Source organism: Rutilus rutilus (assembly GCF_951802725.1).
Source record: "Rutilus rutilus genome assembly, chromosome: 25".
Classification (NCBI taxonomy): Eukaryota; Metazoa; Chordata; class Actinopteri; order Cypriniformes; family Leuciscidae; genus Rutilus; species Rutilus rutilus.
This window is the reverse complement of record NC_140229.1, coordinates 23354610-23374671: the sequence shown is the minus strand read 5'-3', so window position 1 is coordinate 23374671 and position 20062 is coordinate 23354610. Positions and strand designations below refer to the sequence as shown.

Below are 20062 nucleotides of genomic sequence, written 5' to 3'. Positions count from 1 at the left end.
GAGCCAGAGGACGCTGGATGTTGGGTTATCTGAACTCAGCGGATGGGTGGGATTCTTGACCACATGAAGAAGTTCCTCTGGGAATGAACTGAATATGCCATCACTGATTTCAGAATTGACATTTGTTTCAATTTAGGTCAGGTTTTGTGTTCCTCCCTCTGCATACACATTGTTGATACAGGAATTAATGCTTCAGCAAACATATACTGGTTTGCGTGACAAGACCTGTGGCTGCTAAGTGCTAACAGACAGCTGCTTTTGCTGAGGTCAAAGTGGTCTACAGTAAATGATAAAAACCAAACTCATCTGTGTTCCACATGTAAGCCAGAATCCTCATCTGAGAATGGCAGAAGATATAAAAGAACTATATTTGAAGAAAAATGTCAAAGCAAGCTATTTATTAAATACTAAACAAAACAAGACAGTACCATTTACTTCAAATATTTAGCCCTACAGCTGGATATAAAACAATTCCTGTGTGAGCAGTAGGCCTATGTGTGTAACATTTTTATCCCGCATTGTTTACTAGTGCCACCTGCAGCATATTTAATTTCATAAACAGAATCAAATATTTGCTATGCGGCTACAGTAATGAAGTGAACGAGTGAATCCGTGAACTGTATCAAACATTTTTTGATTTGAGGATGTGTGTTCCCAAAGGGTCTCGATGGCCTGCTGCTTTTTGACATCGAGCAATTATTTAGGTTTTCCCAGAACATCACATGAGTGGAAGCATGAAATGTACGGTGACAATTATAAAAAATATATACCGTTTTATAGAAAAAAAGACTGCCTTAGTTTAGTGTTTTAGGTTCATTTAAATCATTACACAAAGTGATATCATAAATAATTATAAATAAAAAATAAACATATCAATTCATATATTTAAAATAAACAGTTGAGATTTGTTTCTTGGCTACACTGTAAAAAATGTCTAACCTTCCCAACTCAAAATTTTCTAGTGACTGGTCACATCTAAATTTTTCAATTGGCCCAAGTGAAATTCTGTACATTTAATTTGATAATGTACAGAATTTCACTTGCGCCAATTGAAAAATTTAGATGTGACCAGTCACTAGAAAAGTTTGAGTTGGGGTGGTTAGAATTTTTTTACAGTGTAGACGCACTCTGGAGCTCGAGAACCTAGCGCAACCCTACTGTAATAAAAACGCAACAAGAGAACAAAGAAACACCATTTTACACAACACCATTTTTTAATGCGTATTCGCCGTTCATTTACATGACAACAGCATTTTGTGGGCCTGAAAATGCAAACTTTTGGAAACGGGAAGATTTTGAAAATTATTCCATTATCGTTTTAAAAACGCGAATTTATGAAAACGGCGACGTCATGCGCATGCGTATTACATGTTCAGTCTATAGGCATGTTTCTTCAGTTTACAAAGCGCAAAGGAAAAACGTCCCAAATGCTGTTTCTACGCGTCCGGCAGACGGCCGTACGCAAGTCGACTTACGCTAAAAGAGAAACCCTTGAACTTGACGCACAACGCAATAATGAATGCGGTTGCCCAGCCCTGTCTGAACCGCGATAGGCGTCAAAGCTTACGCTACTCCTACATCCTACGTTTTACATCGTCGAGTGTTACTCTTTTGGCGTAAGTCGACTTGCGTATGGCCGTCTGCTAGTTATTTTAGTCAAAGTTTTAAATATGGATATTTTTCCTACACAAACGCATCACTTCGCTTCAGAAGGCCTTTATTAACCCCCCAGAGCCATGTGGAGCACTTTTATCACGGATGGATGCGCTTTGATGGACTTCCAAAAAATATACCCATTGACTCTCACTAAAGCTTGGAAGAGTCAGGACATTTTTTTTTATATAACTCCGATTGTATTCGTCTGAAAGAAGAATGTCATATACACCTAGGATGGCTTCAGGGTGAGCAAATCATGGGCTAATTTTCATTTTTGGCTGATCTATCCCTTTAAATGGAGTTTATCACTGTGATTGAAGGACAGCGTGAACATCCGCTTACAGTCCGGAGTTCTTATATGAGAAAGTGACATCTGAACATTAATAACAATCTGTGTATCTGCAGAGGAAGTGTAATTGAGTCAAAAGCACAGACAGATGGTGCGGGTTGTTGCGGGATGGTTTGGGGGCAGGGAGGGTGTTTACTGGTGTGTAATCCGCTCTGATGTCACCGTGTGCTGAAGGAGGGGTCTGAGATCCGCTCGCTTAATCCCCGTGTGCTGATAATATAAGAACAACCGTCGAAGATGAAGGCGAGCCGAACAGCTCTTCTTCATCGCTTGGGCTCATAACAGGTAGGAGTAACGGGTGTAAACTGCTGTCTGTTTGTCGTGTTTTACTGAGGGCACTATAGCTCGTACAGGAGCTGCACCTGCTGGATGAATTCACTGGGGAGGGAAGATGCGTTTGCCTCAGCGCAGGCCCGCTACATTATCAAACAACACGCTTTTAACTTTTATTACCGACGGAAAGTTTTTAAATTACACCGTTAAATCTTATTTTGGTGTTTTACTGTGTGTTTAACTACAGAAAATCTTTATTTTATAATGTTAGGAGCGACGAAATGTCCATATGGTTAGCGGTATCACCTGGAAGTGACTGACTGCTGCAGTCAATAAACAGAGAGACATTGGTAAGAGACAATACAATCATTGCGGTTTTATGCTGAGACGTTTCAAAGGTTTTAAAGTCGCTTCTGATATTAAGACGAATAGGAAGCAGATTGTTAGTGTTAATGATGAGCTAACAATAAAACCGTGTTTTGTCCAATATACAGTGCAAAATAAAATCGATTTTACGGAACAGTAATAATCCCTACCGTTTATTATTATTGATAAAAAGTATGAACAACGTTATAATTTACGGTGAAAATCTATACTACTTTGACCGTCCATCCAACAAGACATGTGCATGCACTTTTTAGAATATGAATAAAATGTTGGAAACATTATACAATTCACCAGGCTTGTGATTTAGAGTGAAATATTTCAGACAAATTTGATTATATATATTTTTTTAAAAGTTAGTTTATTTTTTTTATCTCTTAATGCACATTATGGTGTTTTATTTTACAAAGTTAAATTGTTTAGTTTGCATCTTTAAAATGCATCTTCATAGCATTGTTTTAAAAGCCGTGGTTCATAAGGCCGAATATAGGTTTTGATTAACTTCATCATGTGATTTTCAGTTTTACCACCTGTATTAATATGGTTATCATCAGTATTAAAGATAGATGTTCAGTTATTGGTGTTATACGATATATTTATTTATACAGTTATGCACTATAAAATGTATATGCATAAAAAGGTGTCTCATAATGCTTGAAACATTGTCATTATAGTCTTTGATGAAATTCTAGCAACCACAGCTGTCAAGGTTTTTTTTTTTTTTTAGCATTACAGGATTTTACAACTGCAGTGGGATTTACATTTCACTGTTTTTTGACTCCTTCATTAAACCTCCTGTGCCTTACTGTACCCACTGTACATTAAACCTATAATTTTTCTAATTTCTTACACAGTTATACTCTAATTGTAGAATGTAAAAAAATATATATCATTGGGTGGCACCACTAGCAAAAACATTTATTTTATTTTTTAACTCCAAGTGAGTGACACCACCTGCCACAGGAACTGCAGAGTGACCCTAATATGCATGCATGCTCTCAGCTGTAAACAATACAAAGATGCTGCGTGCATGGTGAAAGTGAAGATCTCTGTTTAAATAGGGAGGTAAATCCCCTGGCTTTGGGTTTTTATGGGAGGTTTGACAGATGAATCTGCTGAACTCCAGGACTGGTAGAGTATGCAGCATGACGACTGCCCACGGTGAGGCCATCTGTGACAGTGCTACTGCCATGATAAACCATGTCTCTGCACAGGAACAAGAACATGCAGTGTGTTACTCTGTCATTATACAGACACATTGCTTGATTAGACATTAAGTGCATCTATAATTTACACTGCCTGGCCAAAAAAAAGTCACTGTTTGGATTTTGCTTTGGGATGTACTGGAGTAGACTTTACAGAGTGCTTGACTATAACATCACAACATTTACTTCCATCAAGAGGTGCATACATTTTTGGTCAAGATCTTGTATTGACAATGCAAGAGTCCAGCACTCTATAAAGTCTCCTCCAGCACATCCCAAAGACTTTCAATGAATTTAAGGTCTGGACTCAGAGGTGCCAATTCATGTGTGAAAATGATTCTTCATGCTTCCTCCCAACCATTCTTTCACAACTTGAGCCTGATGAATCTTGACATTTTGTCATCCTGTAATATAGCCATGATGAACATGGTTGTTTTTTTTAAATAAAAATAAAAAGCTACTGTAGTGGCAAACTATTTTACATCACTGAATAAGAGACAAACATGGATCAATTGTCTTTAACAATTATTTATTCCCTTGCAAGGAAAGGTCAGCAGTCATACAGTCATTACAAAGTGCCTGCAGAGTGTGACAACGAGTAGGGGATAACCTTCATTCTTTATAGTTGTTCCTTTCCCAAGGTTGTTTTCCCAAGGCTACATCAAGATATATCTTAGCCATAACTAACATATTGTTTAGATTTGTCTATCATACTTAATCATATTACACCCTTGAATGGAGACTCTCTGTCTCGGTCATACATTCAGTCACATTAACTTTTGTCCGCTCATATACAAGGACATACACATACATGTATTAATAAGGATATGTATCGACACCACATTAATCTAATTACCATCATATTTCTAAGATTCTATGAATATAATTAAGTGCAAACATAATAGAACATTACATTTCTTCCACACTACACACTCCATCTATTAGGGTTAGAAGAACTGCTGCCAAACTTATAACATGTTAGAAACATAATAATCACTGCAAAAATAATCCAATCATAGACTCTTAAGCATTTGCCAATTTAAATCCGGGCAGTGTACATGGATGGTATTTTTAGGACATGATACACATGTATTTTCACGTTTTCACACATATATTGTAGGATATACTCCTCCTCTACTACCTATGATTTCTGTGTGTCATTCAGGCAGCAGCATCTAGACAATGAGCAGTGAGTGGGCGGAGCCATGAGCCATAGGGAGGAGCCAGAGGAGGCAGGTCCCAGAGGTCCTCCCCCTCATCGCAGCAAGCAGCCCAATGGGACTCCTCTCGAGGGAGGTCGCCCCAGATGGAGGCCATGCCAGCTGCACAATCCCGATGCAGAAAGCCAAGGCCACCACCATCATCGTCATCAACAAGCCAACCAGCACCCATCTGGATCTAGCCAAGCTCCACCACGCCACCGTAGGCGGCATGTTCCCGGTCAAGCACAGCGCAGGCGGACTGAGAGCGGAGACACAGAAGTTAGAGCTGGCCAACAGCCCAAGCTGGGGGCGTCAAGACATCGTCGGGGTGGAGAGAGACTCCATCAGCACAGATACAGACAACAGCACAAAGAAGAAGAACAACAGGTGGTCAAAACTCCTCCAAAAGAACAAGCTTCAGAAGCATTATCTCCAGAAGATTCCTCTCAAGAACTGCTGACTCCATCTCCTCAGGATGAACCGATCACTGATAGACTGGATGGAAACAGTCCAGATCTCTCCCATTCATCTGATACACAGATTGATCGTGATACAGATCCAGAACAGCCAGAGTCTTCAATGGAACAATTGGAGGAGAAAGTTCAATGTGAAGAATCAACGTTTGGCGAAGAGGAATTGGTGAAAGAGAACAAAGAGGAAGAGGACTATTCCAGGGAAACTCATGAACAAGACTATGTTCCACCTAAGATTATTTCAAAATGTCACCCTGAAAGTAAAAGAACCAGTCCGCGAAGAGTAGATGTTCCTCCGTTCGCCACATCTCCTCTCAAAATGATGAACAAACCTTTTTTTCAGTCTCCACGAACCTTCCCCGAGACTCTTCGAAGCTACAACTCTGATCCCAAATCATACCCTTCTCATTTTAACACCAGTTACGCTCATACAAACAAGAATAAAGGGTTTGATAGTCCCATGTCCCATGTTGTGGACCACCAAGATGATCTCTCAGACTCTAGTCCTGAAACCCGCACTGATTCTTACCCTCAGCTAAGCCCAGATTCTCACCCTGAAGAGACTTTACCAGAATATCAGACAGAATCATCCCAATGCAACCTAACAGATCCTAATCCAGCCCTTGAGGGGCCTCAGATGTACAAGAGGAACGAGAGTATGACCATGGACGAGTCTGATGACCAGTGCGACCCACAGGAGGACATGGGTCAGCTCAGTTCAGTGGGCTCCAGGCTGCACCACTATGATGAACAGTCAGGAGATGAAGCTGAAAGCTCAGGGAGAAGCAGAGCCCAGGTCAGGAAGACATCAAGCTCGACTAGCCTATCACTGGACGTTCACCCCCAAGAAGAGACATCGGAAAATACTCAGCTTTCACCTGATCTGCAGGTTGAAGTAGTGGAAAGACCTGATAAGTTATACACTTCAGCCCAAGATCAAATAACAGAGTCTTGCAGAGCTACAGGAGATGCCGTCTTTTTGGCCATCAAGGATATTAAGGAAGCTATCGAGGAGGTGAAGACCAAGACGGTGCGTTCTCCCTACACACCTGACAAGATCACGGAGCCCGTGTGGGTGATGAGGCAGGACGTGAGCCCTGTTGAGGAGAACCATCCTCAACCACATCCTCCGATTCATTCATACCCACAGTCACCATGTCAGCTATCCCAGTCTTCTCCACTGTATGCGGTGAGTGAGTATTCCTGCATAATGAACACAATTCCTTATGATGAAGTTCCTTATGAAACTTTATTTTAAAGTACCCCTTTTATGCTATTTTAAAGGCTTTCTCCTACAATAGGTTTACATGCATTCAAGGTCAAAAAACACTTTCATTTTCTCATAATATACATTGCAGCATCACCTCTTTTCTCACAGTGTCTGAAACGGTTCAGTCAAGGATTCGGTCTCTCTAAAACCCTCCTTTCCATGAGCCTACTCTGCTCTGATTGGTCAGATGGCCCAGTCTGTTGTGATTGGTCTACTCTGCTCTGATTGGTCAGATGGCCCAGTCTGTTGTGATTGGTCTACTCTGCTCTGATTGGTCAGATGGCCCAATCTGTTGTGATTGGTCTACTCTGCTCTGATTGGTCAGATGGCCCAGTCAGTTGTGATTGGTCTACTCTACTCTGATTGGTCAGATGGCCCAGTCTGTTGTGATTGGTCTACTCTACTCTGATTGGTCAGATGGCCCAGTCTGTTGTGATTGGTCTACTCTGCTCTGATTGGTCAGATGGCCCAGTCTGTTGTGATTGGTCTACTCTGCTCTGACTGGTCAGATGGCCCAGTCTGTTGTGATTGGTCTACTCTGCTCTGATTGGTCAGATGGCCCAGTCTGTTGTGATTGGTCTACTCTGCTCTGATTGGTCAGATGGCCCAGTCTGTTGTGATTGGTCTACTCTGCTCTGATTGGTCAGATGGCCCAGTCTGTTGTGATTGGTCTACCACTTACAGAGCTTGTCGGAAACCAAATTCAAATACCTGAATTTCAGCTCCAGAAAACAGCGTCTTCTCCATGTCAACAACACGAACCGAAGTCTTCCAGGCCTCAGCTACTCAGTGTTTGAGGGTCAAAATAGACGTTGTTAGTGAGCAGCCAATGTAGACATAGGCTGGCATTATGCAAATCTGTTACAAACCTAAGTTGGTTCGAGCAGGAAGACTGGAATTACTAACGACTCGTTTCAGGCAGTTCAGAATCGCTTCTTTTTTTTAGGAGACAAAAACTCATGAAAGGCAATATCCGAAAAAGCACAATAGGTTCACTTTATAAAAGGCCACAAGTAGCCATTTTTCCAGAATAACGGCAAAGTTTTTGCCATTTTTTTTTTTTTATTCTATAAGCATGGACAGTAAAGTAAAGAATGGCAAATATTGGATAGAAATATTTCAATGCCAGACTTGCTGCGGCCATGGAAAACCAGACAGACAGGGGATTGACAAAAAGACAGGGGATTGTAAAATTGTACATTAAAAAGTCATGAAAATCTATACAAAAATGTATATTGCAATTACACTTTTTAATAATGCTTGGATTGAAAAAAATTCAACAGCTAAAATTTTACTTTTCAGAAGTGCAGTCTCTATAAAATGATCTTTAATAATCTTTATACAGTAATCATTAACGCCTGGAAAAGTCATGGAATTTGACAACACACTCTAGACCAGGCGTTCTCAACCCTGGTCCTCGAGGGCCACTTTCCTGCAGAGTTTAGCTCCAACCCTAATCAAACACACCTGAACCAGCTAATTAAGCTCTTCAGGATTACGAGAGAGCTACAGACAGGTGAGTTTGATCAAGGTTGGAGCTAAACTCTGCAGGAAAGTGGCCCTCGAGGACCAGGGTTGAGAACGCCTGCTCTAGACAGTAGGAATAGTTTCTCTCTCTCTCTCTCTCTCTCTCTCTCTCTCTCTCTCTCTCTCTCTCTCTCTCTCTCTCTCTCTCTCTCTCTCTCTCTCTCTCTCTCTCTCTCTCTCTCTCTCTCTCTCTCTCTCTCTCTCTCTCTCTCTCTCTCTCTCTCTCTCTCTCTCTCTCTCTCTCTCTCTCTCTCTCTATATATATATATATATATATATATATATATATATATATATATATATATATATATATATATATACACTGCTCAAAAAAATTAAAGGAACACTTTGAAAACACATCAGATCTCAATGGGGAAAAATATCATGCTGGATATCTATACTAATATGGACTGGGTAATGTGTTATGAACGAAAGGATGCCACATCGTTTGATGGAAATGAAAATGATCAACCTACAGAGGATTGAATTCAAAGACACCCCAGAAATCTGAGTGAAAAAATTATGCAGCAGGCTTGTCAATTTTGCTGAAATTTCATTGCAGCAACTCAAAATGGTACTCAGTAGTTTGTATGGCCCCCACGTGCTTGTATGCATGCCTGACAACGTCGGGGCATACTCCTAATGAGATGACGGATGGTGTCCTGGGGTATTTCCTCCCAGATCTGGACCAGCGCATCACTGAGCTCCTGGACAGTCTGAGGTGCAACCAGGTGATGTCAGATGGACCGAAACACAATGTCCCAGAGGTGTTCTATTGGATGTAGGTCAGGTGAGCGTGGTGGCCCTTCAATGGTATCATTCCTTCATCCTCCAGGAACTGCCTGCATGCTCTCGCCACATGAGGCCGGGCATTGTTGTGCACCAGGAGGAACCCAGGACCCACTGCACCAGCATAGGGTCTGACAATGGATCCAAGGATTTCATCCCGATACCTAATGGCAGTCAGGGTGCCTTTGTCTAGCCTGCAGAGGTCTATGCATCCCTCCATGGATATGCCTCCCCAGACCATCACTGACCCACCACCAAACCGGTCATGCTGAACGATGTTACAGGCAGTATAACATTCTCCACGGCTTCTCCAGACCCTTTCCTGTCTGTCACGTGCAGGGTGAACCTGCTCTCATTTGTGAAAACCACAGGGCACCATGGCGGACCTGCCAATTCTGGTGTTCAATGGGAAATGCCAATCGAGCTCCCTGGTGCTGGGCAGTGAGCACAGGGCCCACTCGAGGACGTCGGGCCCTCAGGCCACCCTCATGAAGTCTGTTTCTGATTGTTTGGTCAGAGACATTCACACCAGTGGCCTGCTGGAGGTCATTTTGTAGGGCTCTGGCAGTGCTCATCATGTTCCTCCTCGCACAAAGGAGCAGATACCGGTCCTGCTGATGGGTTAAGGACCTTCTACGGCCCTGTCCAGCTCTCCTAGAGTAGCTGTCTGTCTTCCTGGAATCTCCTCCATGCTCTTGAGACTGTGCTGGGAGACACAGCAAACCTTCTGGCAATGGCACGTATTGATGAGCCATCCTGAAGGAGCTGGACTGCCTGCGCAACCTCTGTAGGGTCCAGGTATCGCCTCATGCTACCAGTAGTGACACTGACCCTAGCCAAATGCAAAACTGGTGCAAAACAGTCCGAAAAGATGAGTAGGGAAAAAAATGTCAGTGGCCTCCACCTGTAAAACCATTCCTGTTTTGGGGGTTGTCTCACTGTTGCCCATCTAGTGCACCTGCTGTTAATGTCATTAACACTAAAGCAGCTGAATCTGATTACCAACCCCCTCTGTTACTTAACTGACCAGATCAATATCCCAGGAGTTTAACTGACTTGATGCTATTCTCTGATTAAAAAGTGTTCCCTTTATTTTTTTGACCAGTGTATATTACACAGAGATGTTAAAAAAGAACAATTGTGGTGATAATGCAACTTCTGATATTTAATAGCAGTGTTTTTTTTACAGGCTCCAGTTCAAGATGCTGAGCTTCCTTTGGGAGCAGAATCCTCTGGAGTCCATCATCAGGACCAGGATCCTGACATCAGTCCCTGTGTGTCATGTCAAGAGGTGAATTATTCTCTTTGACTTGCAGCTGATACATTTATGATTTATTATTCAACTTATTCCTTACGCCTTTACTGTAATTGTAACAATACTGTGTTTTTGGTTTGCAGCCTAGGAGAAATTTGGCCTCTTTCCCTACATATGTTGATGGTAAGTTTAAGGAAACCAGACTCATATGATACGTGTCAAATAAGACTCATAAGGAATTTGTTATCCTGCATTATCTTGTAAGATAGTAAACCATTTGAATTTAAGGCTGTGACCCATGAAGCTTGTCAAGAATGTGTCCAGGATATATTTCACTTTTTTTTTTTTTTTAAACCCGTTGGCCACAATTATTGACACCCTTTTATTCAATACTTTTTGCAACCTCCTTTTGCCAAAATATCAGCTCTGAGTCTCCTATAATGCCTGATGAGTTTGGAGAACACCTGACAAGATCAGAGATCATTCCTCCATACAGAATCTCTCCAGATCCTTCAGATTCCCTGATCAATGTTGGTGCTTCTCCTCTTCAGTTCAGCCCATTCACTTCCTATAGGGCTCAGGTCAGGGACTGGGACGGTCATGGCTGAAGCTTCATTTTGTGTTCAGTGACACATTTTTGTGTTGATTTTGATGTTTGTTTTGGATCGTTGTGATAGAAGATCCAACCACGGCCCATAATACGATTTCTAGCAGAGGCCGTCAGGTTTTCATTTTTTTTTTATCTGTTGGTATTTGCTAGAATCCATCAGAGGTGTAAAGTCCAGGTTCAGAAAGTAAAAGCCCTCCTCAGTATTTTGTTCCAATCTCCTGGCACAGTTTTTCAGCCAGGAGAGCTAATTAGTGAAATCAACTGGCTGAGTTCATGGGTGGAATAAACATATGGCAGGACTTTTACTTTCTGACCCCTGGACTTTACACCTCTTGAATCCACGGTACCATGTATCTGAACAAGAAGTCCAGGACCTCCAGCAAAAAAATAGGCCCTTAACATTAAAGATCCAGCAGTAAATTTAACCGAGGACATGGAGTACTTTTTATCCCTGTGTGCACTAAAACCATCTGGTGGGTTTGCTGCCAAAAAGCTATTTTTTAGCTTCATCTGACCACAGAATCTGGTCCTGTTTGAAGATCCAGTCCTGTTTGAAGATCCAGTCATGTCTGACAACTGAATATGCTGGAGTTTGTTGTTGGATGAGCGAGGAGGATTTTTCTTGAAACTCTCCCGAACAACATGTGGTGTTGTAGGATAATTTTTTTTAGGCTTTCTGATCCCAAGACTCAAGTAATCTCTGCTATTCTCCATCTGTGATCTTTGGAGAGTCTTTGGCCACTCAAACTCTCCTCCTCGCTGTGCATTAAAACAATATAGACACACATCCTCTTCCTGGCAGATTCATAACATCTTTAGTTGATTGGAACTTCTTATTTATGTTCCCTGATGATGGAAATGGGGATTTTCAATTCTTTAGCTGTTTTCTTACAGTCATTCTCTATTTTGTGAAGCTCAACAATCTTTTGCTGCACATCAAGAACTATATTCTGTGGTTTTACTCATTGTGATGGATGATTAAGTGAATTTGGCCTTTGTGTTTCCTCATATTTATACTCAACAAGAAGTCATAGCTAGACAATTTCATGTTCCTTGTCACCCTGGTGTGCTAAAAAAAAATCTTTTAATAAATGGGAATATACTTCAGAAATATTTGACTCATAAAAATTTCTAGGAGTGCAAATAATTGTGGCCAACGTGTTTTGGAGAAAAACAATTATTTCATAAGGTGATTTCCCAAAACACACTTTCAAGTCTTTTACTTCTATGAAAGGTTAGATTTTTGTAAAACAATTTTTATCAAATATTGAAAGGATCAATGAGCACACATTCAGAGATCAATCTGATCAATGCAGATTATATTTTACAGCCATCTTTGATCATATTTACCAGGGGTGCCAATAATTCTGACCACCTATATAGACATATTTATAAAAATAACAACTATTAAAAACCACTAAAACACCACTAAAATAAAAACAGAAAAAAATTAAAACTGATTCAAAATATTAATAAAAACTATAATAGTATCTCAATAATACTAAAATAACTGATAAATACAAACATGTTTTAAATAAATTTTAACACGTTTACATTTAAGTTTTTTTTGCATATTTAGATTTGCATTTTGACATTATTTTCATGACAATTAAGCACATTTCTCCTCAGTTTTCATTACCATTATGCTAAATAAATAAATAATTGTAAAGTACATATTTGTAATTCTGCTTTTATTATGAAAATAAATTATATTAAAAATGACAGGATGATTTTCATTACAGTATACCAGAACTGAGGTTCCAATGAGAATTAAACGCGAAAGTAAAACACTGAGAGCATTTACAGTGATGCGAATCCTAAAATAATGCAGAGCATCAGGTTCAGTGTTCTGCTATCCCTGTGGTCTGCCTGTTTCCACAGTTCCTGGCCCATGTGACCCTGAGGATTTGATTGACGGCATCATTTTTGCCGCAAACTACCTGGGCTCCACCCAGCTGCTGTCAGAGAGAACGCCCACGAAGAGCGCGCGCATGCAGCAAGCCCAGGAGGCCATGAGCCGCGTCCGGGTGAGAACACGCACCCATACGCACAGACCAGATGCTGTTTCTCCCTGTCTGTTCTCATTTTAGAGCGTGCTCAAACATGCACACACCAATACTTCACTCAATCACTAATATACTGATTCATCCTAGGTTATGTGAGGTTATGGATGAAAAACATGTCCCATACATCTCTGAATATCTAGCCTCTTAACAAACAAATGTGAGTGACAGGTAGTTGATTCTGAGAGTCAGTTTTTGTCTCCGGGCCCGCTGATGTCATTCTGATCAGAGCTGAAATTTTGATGGTGTTTCCTAAAAACCTTCAGCCTATCACAATACCATAACATCCCACGCACCCCGTCCCCCCCTTCAGCCAAATTATCCCGTGTTATTTCATTTGGGCGTATCCATCTTTTCCAAACCAATGGCATTGCGTCTGAGCTGCCCACCATGCCCTTTTATGTTTGTAGGCTTTATTTGACCGTTCTCTGTGTTTATTTGTCCCTTGCCGAGCAGACAGCCCAGACACAGGCCAAAATCAGAAATAAGGTACGGTGTTTGTTCCTGTAGACATGCAGGTCTTTAGTAAGATTAGTACCTGCAGTATTTATGCTGTTCTTTTTCCTTTGTCTTATATCTAAATGTGTTGTGGACAGGCTTTTAAATGATTACAAGTACCAAGGGATTCAAATGTAACAGCGTCTCTGATGGTGGACTAGAGAGTGGTGTCTTTGCTAGTGCAGGAAGTGATGCGCTGCTTTAAGAGTGATAACCGTTTTTCTTGGCTCACGGTATCAGCAGGGCACTGAGAGCGGGCCGCCGTCCAGCACAGAAGTGGACCTCTTTATATCAACGCAGAGGATCAAAGTGCTCAGCGCTTTCACACAGGTGCAGAACACACTTTCATGCTGGTTTCACTTAATTTTCTTTTTTAAAATGCGGTGAACGGCTTTGCATGTCGTGTGCTAGACAGACTTGTGACGATAGGCGAACAGGCTGGTCCTCATTGCTGCTTATTCTGGCCAATAACTGTTTTTACGACATCATTTTCAACTAAAACGGGAAACCTTTAATGCGTTTTGGACTTTCATTTACACAACAGCAACGTTTTGGGAGCCTAAAAAAGCAAACAAGGGTTTTTGACAACGATATGGTTATTGTCTCCATGTAAACTACAAAAACGACAATTTGTGAAAACGGTGACATCATGCGCATGTGTATTACTTGTTCAATCTGTAGACGTTTCTTTACAAAGTGACATCGCCATCTACTGGCCTGGCATAAATAATACAGCATTTTTTGCCGTTTTCGTGGATCCGAGTGAACTGGGAACGTTTTGACAACGTTGTCGCATGCAAAGGAGAAACCTTTAGGTTTTTAGTACATTGTTGTTGTTTAAATGTGAAATTAGCTAGTCTGAGCGACAAAAGTACATTGAAAATGCAATTCATACATGCAATGATTTAAATACATATCTTCTAAAGATGAACATGATTTATTTATTTATTTATTTTGATATTTTTATTGGAGCATTAAGTACAAATTTTCAGGGTGATATGACTGTCTTGGTATCATAATGAAGAAAAAAGCCTAATTAAAAGAATGAAATTCTAATTATTATCTTGAAAACTATTTAAAAATATATTTTATGATGTATCTTAATGTATGCACTATTGGAACTATTATGATTTTTTTTGACATTTTTAAAAACAAAAGGAAAAAGTATCATTAAATGACTGAAAGTCAAATTCAGTGTCATGTGGTGCAACCAACATGCAGAAACAAATATTAAACAGGAAGTGACATCATAAAGAGGACCTGTCAACATCAGTGAGGGCTCATTCACACAGAACGCGTTTTTCGAAGCAAAAAGGCAGTGGAATGCGGAAAAAAACGAAAGTTCTCGAGACGCGTTTCTTTAAAAATTAAACTTATTTTAACTTGAGCGCTGTGTTTTTAGAACGCAATGTCATGCACAAGACGCTGCAAAAGACGCAAGACTTAAGCGCAGCGGTTATACATGTCCGTCTAACGCATTCACATAGAAAAACAATTATAGAATAATTCGTTCTGTGTGAACAGAAGTCTCTTAAAATATCAGATATTTGGACCTTTTCATGTTAGATTAGTTGGTTAGTTCAGGTTGTAAAATGTCATGTGGTGTGACATGGCACTTTTCATTTGTTGTGGACACAAATACATACAGCAGTGACGGGAATAAACCTCATTAGTTGTGATCAAATGTTCAGAAACACAGACTGACCTGTAGCATCCTCGTCTTGGCAGGAGACCATGATGGACCATCCGCTGAGGACCATCTCGTACATAGCCGACATCGGGAACATGGTTGTGCTGATGGCTCGTGGGAAGATGATTCGCTCTCAGAGCGCACAGGAGAACTTAGACACGGCAGAGATGCAACACACAAACCCAGCACGAGACGACCAGCGCCAGTACAAGATGATCTGCCATGTGTTTGAATCAGAAGATGTGAGTGTTTCAACTGTTACACCACATCCTCATGGAAGGCTGCAAACTGTTGATGTTTGTTGTATTGCTTGGTTCTTTCTCTCTGTCAGGCTCAGCTGATTGCTCAGTCCATCGGCCAGGCCTTCAACGTTGCGTATCAGGAGTTTTTAAGAGCCAATGGCATTGATCCAGAAGACCTGAGCCAGAGAGAGTACAGCGACCTGCTCAACACTCAGGACATGTACAACGACGACCTCATTCACTTCTCCAAGTCTGAAAACTGCAGAGATGTAAGTTGACCAGTGGCCAGAAAGTGACAGTCGTTGAGCAATATTTCTTTTTTTCCAATTAGTTTTTTCCAATGGACAGTTATTTCAAATACGTGTGTCTAGCCCTGCAAAGTGCCAATGGTTATTTATCGTTGCTAAGCCAAACACTGCAACTAAGTTGTTTCAACCCTGTTACAGTAAGAAATTCATAAAGATAACGAGTCTCTTTTTAAATCATACATATAAAATAAAAAATATCAATTCGATTTCTGTTGATTTCTACACAAAACATGTGCAATGACCATTCAGCTCTGTTACATAAAAAAAAAAAAAATGAATATCAAGAAAAACACCTTGATTGAAACATGGGAGAAAACTTGATAATGTCACTGTTTCTAATATAACACCAGGAATAGCCAGGAAACCATTATTTTAAAGGGGGAAGTGTATATGGCACAACAGAAATTAGAGACAAAACCAGAGTCTACATTTTCTCATAATATGCAAAAATTTATTTTAGAGGAAAAAATTATGTTGCCAAAGCATGATATTTTATTTTCTACAAAAACAAAATGTAGTTAGAATTGGACTTTTTTTCGATTGAGACAAGCAAATTGGATGATATTCCAAAAAATAAAAAAATTAAAAAAAGGTATTATTTCAAAATGAATTTTGCCATGCACACTTAACAGAGCTAAACTCTAAAATAAAAAGACTTCTGATCTGACCTGTAATCCTGTAATAATGAATTCTGTGTGTGTGTCAGGTGTACATCGAGAAGCAGAAGGGTGAGATGCTGGGTGTGGTGATCGTGGAGTCGGGCTGGGGCTCGATCCTCCCCACGGTCATCATCGCCAGCCTGATGCACAGCGGACCCGCAGCCAAGTCCGGGAGACTCAACATCGGAGATCAGATCATGACCGTCAACGGCACCAGTCTGGTCGGACTGCCGCTCTCCACGTGTCAGAGCATCATTAAAGTAGGACTTGTTTGTTCTGTTGTGTTTTCTGTATTTCTGATCTGACAACAAACATTTGAGCTTTTAGACTCTACACACACTGATTCCAAGGCAGTTTCGTGTTAGCATGTTGCTAAGCTAATCGCTCAAACCTGTATTATTCATAAAAATACAAATGTTGGGTAAAAGTCTGTTTTTAAGTAAGTTAAACTTAATGCCCCCCTGTGTTGAAAATCACGTTTTTAATGTTGTTTATATGACTATGAGGTGTTTTTAATATGCTTAAAGACAAACCATGTGTAAATTCATCAGTCGACACCATTGCTGAGTATTTTCTCCTTAAAACTGCAGTGAACCAAAGACACGCTTTGAAATCGCTGGTGTTTCTGACGTCACAAACTACCTTGTAACCAATCAGATCAACGTGTGATCGTCAAGGAGTGGCTCTCTGAGCTGGTGTGAGTGAGAGGAGGCGGGGCTCATTTGCATATTCATAGAATCGCATATATACTAAATGAGGCAAGGGTGTAGCGTTACATTCAAGCTATTTTAAGGCATGAAGAATATTTTTAAGGAAAATTTTGGTGAGCAAAGATGAGTTTTAAGGGATAAAATGATTGACTACAGGGAGACTTTAAATGTACTATATTCTGCTATCTTTGATAGATTTTCTTGGATAGATTTTTTTTTTTTAATTCAGGTCAGTGTGGATTCTGGGATTGCCTCGTTCACAAATAGTATCTTTATAAGAATTAAGGTATGATCACGTTTACTGTTGTTCTGTGAATTTCCACGGGCGAAATCCAGTCATTTCAATAGGAATCCAGTGAATCGTGTATTTCGTGTGGGGGAGAGATTTCCGCACGCAGATTTGGCAAGTCGATCATGTGACTTTGCCGTGTTGACCAACAGAAAACTGGTTTAAACGCGACTTCTGTGTGAGCTTCATACATCTACTGACAACCCAGCATACAGGGAACTTTGGCTTGTGTTCTGGCAATGTTCTCTCAAAGTTATGAACTAACATTCTTCCAGGAACATTAATAATAAAACGTTCCTATAATACTTGCAAAATTATAAAATAGAGAGAACGTTCCCTCACGGCAAAATAATGTGTTTTGATTGTTCAGGGGCTGAAGGCTCAGTCCAGGATAAAGATGAACATCGTCAGGTGTCCCCCTGTGACCATGGTGCTCATCCGCAGACCAGACCTTCGCTATCAGTTGGGTTTCAGTGTGCAGAATGGCATTGTGGGTAGTAACATCAAAACACTGGTCAGTTTTTACGGTGTTTCACTAGGTAGCAGCTGCTAACAGAGTTGATGTTTTGTTGTCAGATTTGTAGCCTCATGCGAGGGGGGATTGCAGAGAGAGGAGGCGTCCGCGTGGGCCATCGCATCATCGAGATCAACGCTCAGAGCGTAGTGGCCACACCTCACGAGAAGATCGTCCACATCCTGTCCAACGCCGTGGGAGAGGTAAAGAGTGTCCTCCGGCAACTACGGTTGGGGAGTCCGATTCCTTTTCCTGTATTCTGGTGCCTTTTAATTAAACAATTGCTTGTATAGCTTAAAACTGTTATCGCATACCTTGAAGGTTTCCCAAAGATTAATACGGCAACAAAAGTCTAGTAAGTTGTTTTGAACAAAAAAATCCTTCCTCCGCCAAGCAGTTAATCCACAGCGACATGCATGAATGTTGCTATAATGTGTGAGACACACACACACACACACACACACACACACACACACACTAGATGTCGCAGTAATACCATGCTGAAAGTCTGAAGACTCTCAACTGTGTGCTTACAAAGTATATTACAATGGCATCGATTACAGCTTAGCCAGTTATAATCAAGAACTGGAAGTGTTATTTTTGTCTGGCTATAGCATGAGACAAAATGTAGCATAATGCTGCCATCAAGGCAACGTCTTTTTCAGAGACGTCCCTGTTTATTTCAGCAAGATTCATTCTGCATGTGTTACAACAGTGTGGCTTCATAGTAAAAGAGTTCAGGCACTAGACTTGGCCAGCCTGCAGTCCGCACCTGTCTCCTATTGAAAATGTGCGGTGCATCATGAAGCAAAAAATACGACAACAGAGACCCCAGACTGTTGAGTACGTTAGGTGTTAGCGTTATAACAACATAGTGTAAGTGTAACTGTAATTCAAAGATGGAACAAAGACTACAACAGGCGAACAGATGAAATATTCTCTTAAACAGCAGCTTGTTTAGTGAGTGTACAGCCAGACACTGCTTTGTTTACATTGGGTCAGGGAGTACAGCATGTGCGAGGAGTGAAAACCCGGAATGGAGTTTAATTTATATGGACTGTGAATGAGCCAGTGGACTGGATTTGAGGAAGCAGCGGCGTGGACGTCAAGGCTGTGGATAAAATGCGGAGTGGAGTTTATTTTATTAGTGCATTCCTGAAGTGGAATGGATTTGACAGACGGCGCTCTGAAAAGTGAACAGACATATGTGTTGAATTAGAGATGGTAAAAGTGAGTGGGTCCAATATCATTGGTCTTAAAATGTGGCTGGGTCTTGTCCAACCCATATACAGTGGTTCAGCCGGCTATGGTAGGAATCAAGATCGATCATAAACAATAGGGCAACGATATGCAAGAGCACGAGTCCAACCGTGTCAATGTTGCTTCACTGCTTACATTGACATAACCACTCCCATGGCCTCATGGGATAGCGAAGTGTCCGTCTTACTGACACTTCAGAATCTCACCTGAAGTAGTAGATCATCCGAGTACTTTTCGCCTATCGGTTTACGAACGCTATGATTTGGACATACTACTACTTTCAAGTTAGCATGTTGCTGAGCTAATAGCTTAACGCCATTACACAAGATTCGTTACTTGTATTGTTTTGAATGGGGAAAAGTGCAACGCTCAATATGGCGTAATGTTGACAGTTGATGTCAGATTTCATTGGTGATTGAAATTTAATCGTAAGCTTGGTGGAGTTTTGGAGAATTTGATGTTTCCTCAACCAAAAAGATAGGAGCTGCACTCACATGACTGAAAGAGATGCCCGAGAGGCGTTTCAAAGATGGCCGCCGTTTGAAATGACTTGTCTTAAAGGGGCTTTGTTAATGGTTATCCAGCGAAGGTGAATACTGTAATCATGCGAATCTGTATTCCTCAGATCCACATGAAGACCATGCCTGCCGCCATGTACCGCCTGCTCACGGCCCAGGAACAGCCCGTCTACATCTGAAGCTCCATCACCTTTACACACGCTGACCCAGACTTATTATTTATTGAGATATTAATATAACTGTTTACAGATTTATTTAACTGGATGTATGTATTTATTATTCCATTAGTGCATAAACCAAACCGTTCCAGCAGCATCT

General features: G+C 40.8%; 1 protein-coding gene across 5 annotated transcripts in view; it reads left to right on the top strand.

The window, feature by feature from the left end:
- The first annotated feature begins 2182 nt into the window (after window positions 1–2182).
- The window catches only part of apba1b (amyloid beta (A4) precursor protein-binding, family A, member 1b), an 18117-nt gene continuing 237 nt past the window's right edge, over window positions 2183–20062 (top strand). The window contains exons 1-13 of one of the 5 annotated variants that reach the window (XM_084400574.1): window positions 2183–2290; window positions 5033–6731; window positions 10318–10419; window positions 10527–10566; window positions 12875–13020; window positions 13513–13545; window positions 13795–13884; window positions 15283–15486; window positions 15576–15755; window positions 16501–16713; window positions 17823–17942; window positions 18029–18169; window positions 19852–20062. The exon at window positions 19852–20062 is cut by the window's right edge and continues 237 nt beyond it. In XM_084400574.1, coding sequence (XP_084256700.1) covers window positions 5073–6731; window positions 10318–10419; window positions 10527–10566; window positions 12875–13020; window positions 13513–13545; window positions 13795–13884; window positions 15283–15486; window positions 15576–15755; window positions 16501–16713; window positions 17823–17942; window positions 18029–18169; window positions 19852–19923 — 3000 coding nt within the window. In that variant the 5' untranslated portion in view covers window positions 2183–2290; window positions 5033–5072 and the 3' untranslated portion in view covers window positions 19924–20062. Of the gene's footprint in view, window positions 2291–2610; window positions 2629–5032; window positions 6732–10317; window positions 10420–10526; window positions 10567–12874; window positions 13021–13512; window positions 13546–13794; window positions 13885–15282; window positions 15487–15575; window positions 15756–16500; window positions 16714–17822; window positions 17943–18028; window positions 18170–19851 lie in introns of those variants that run through there. The other 4 variants (XM_084400576.1, XM_084400575.1, XM_084400578.1 and 1 more) reach the window with 4 other exon arrangements.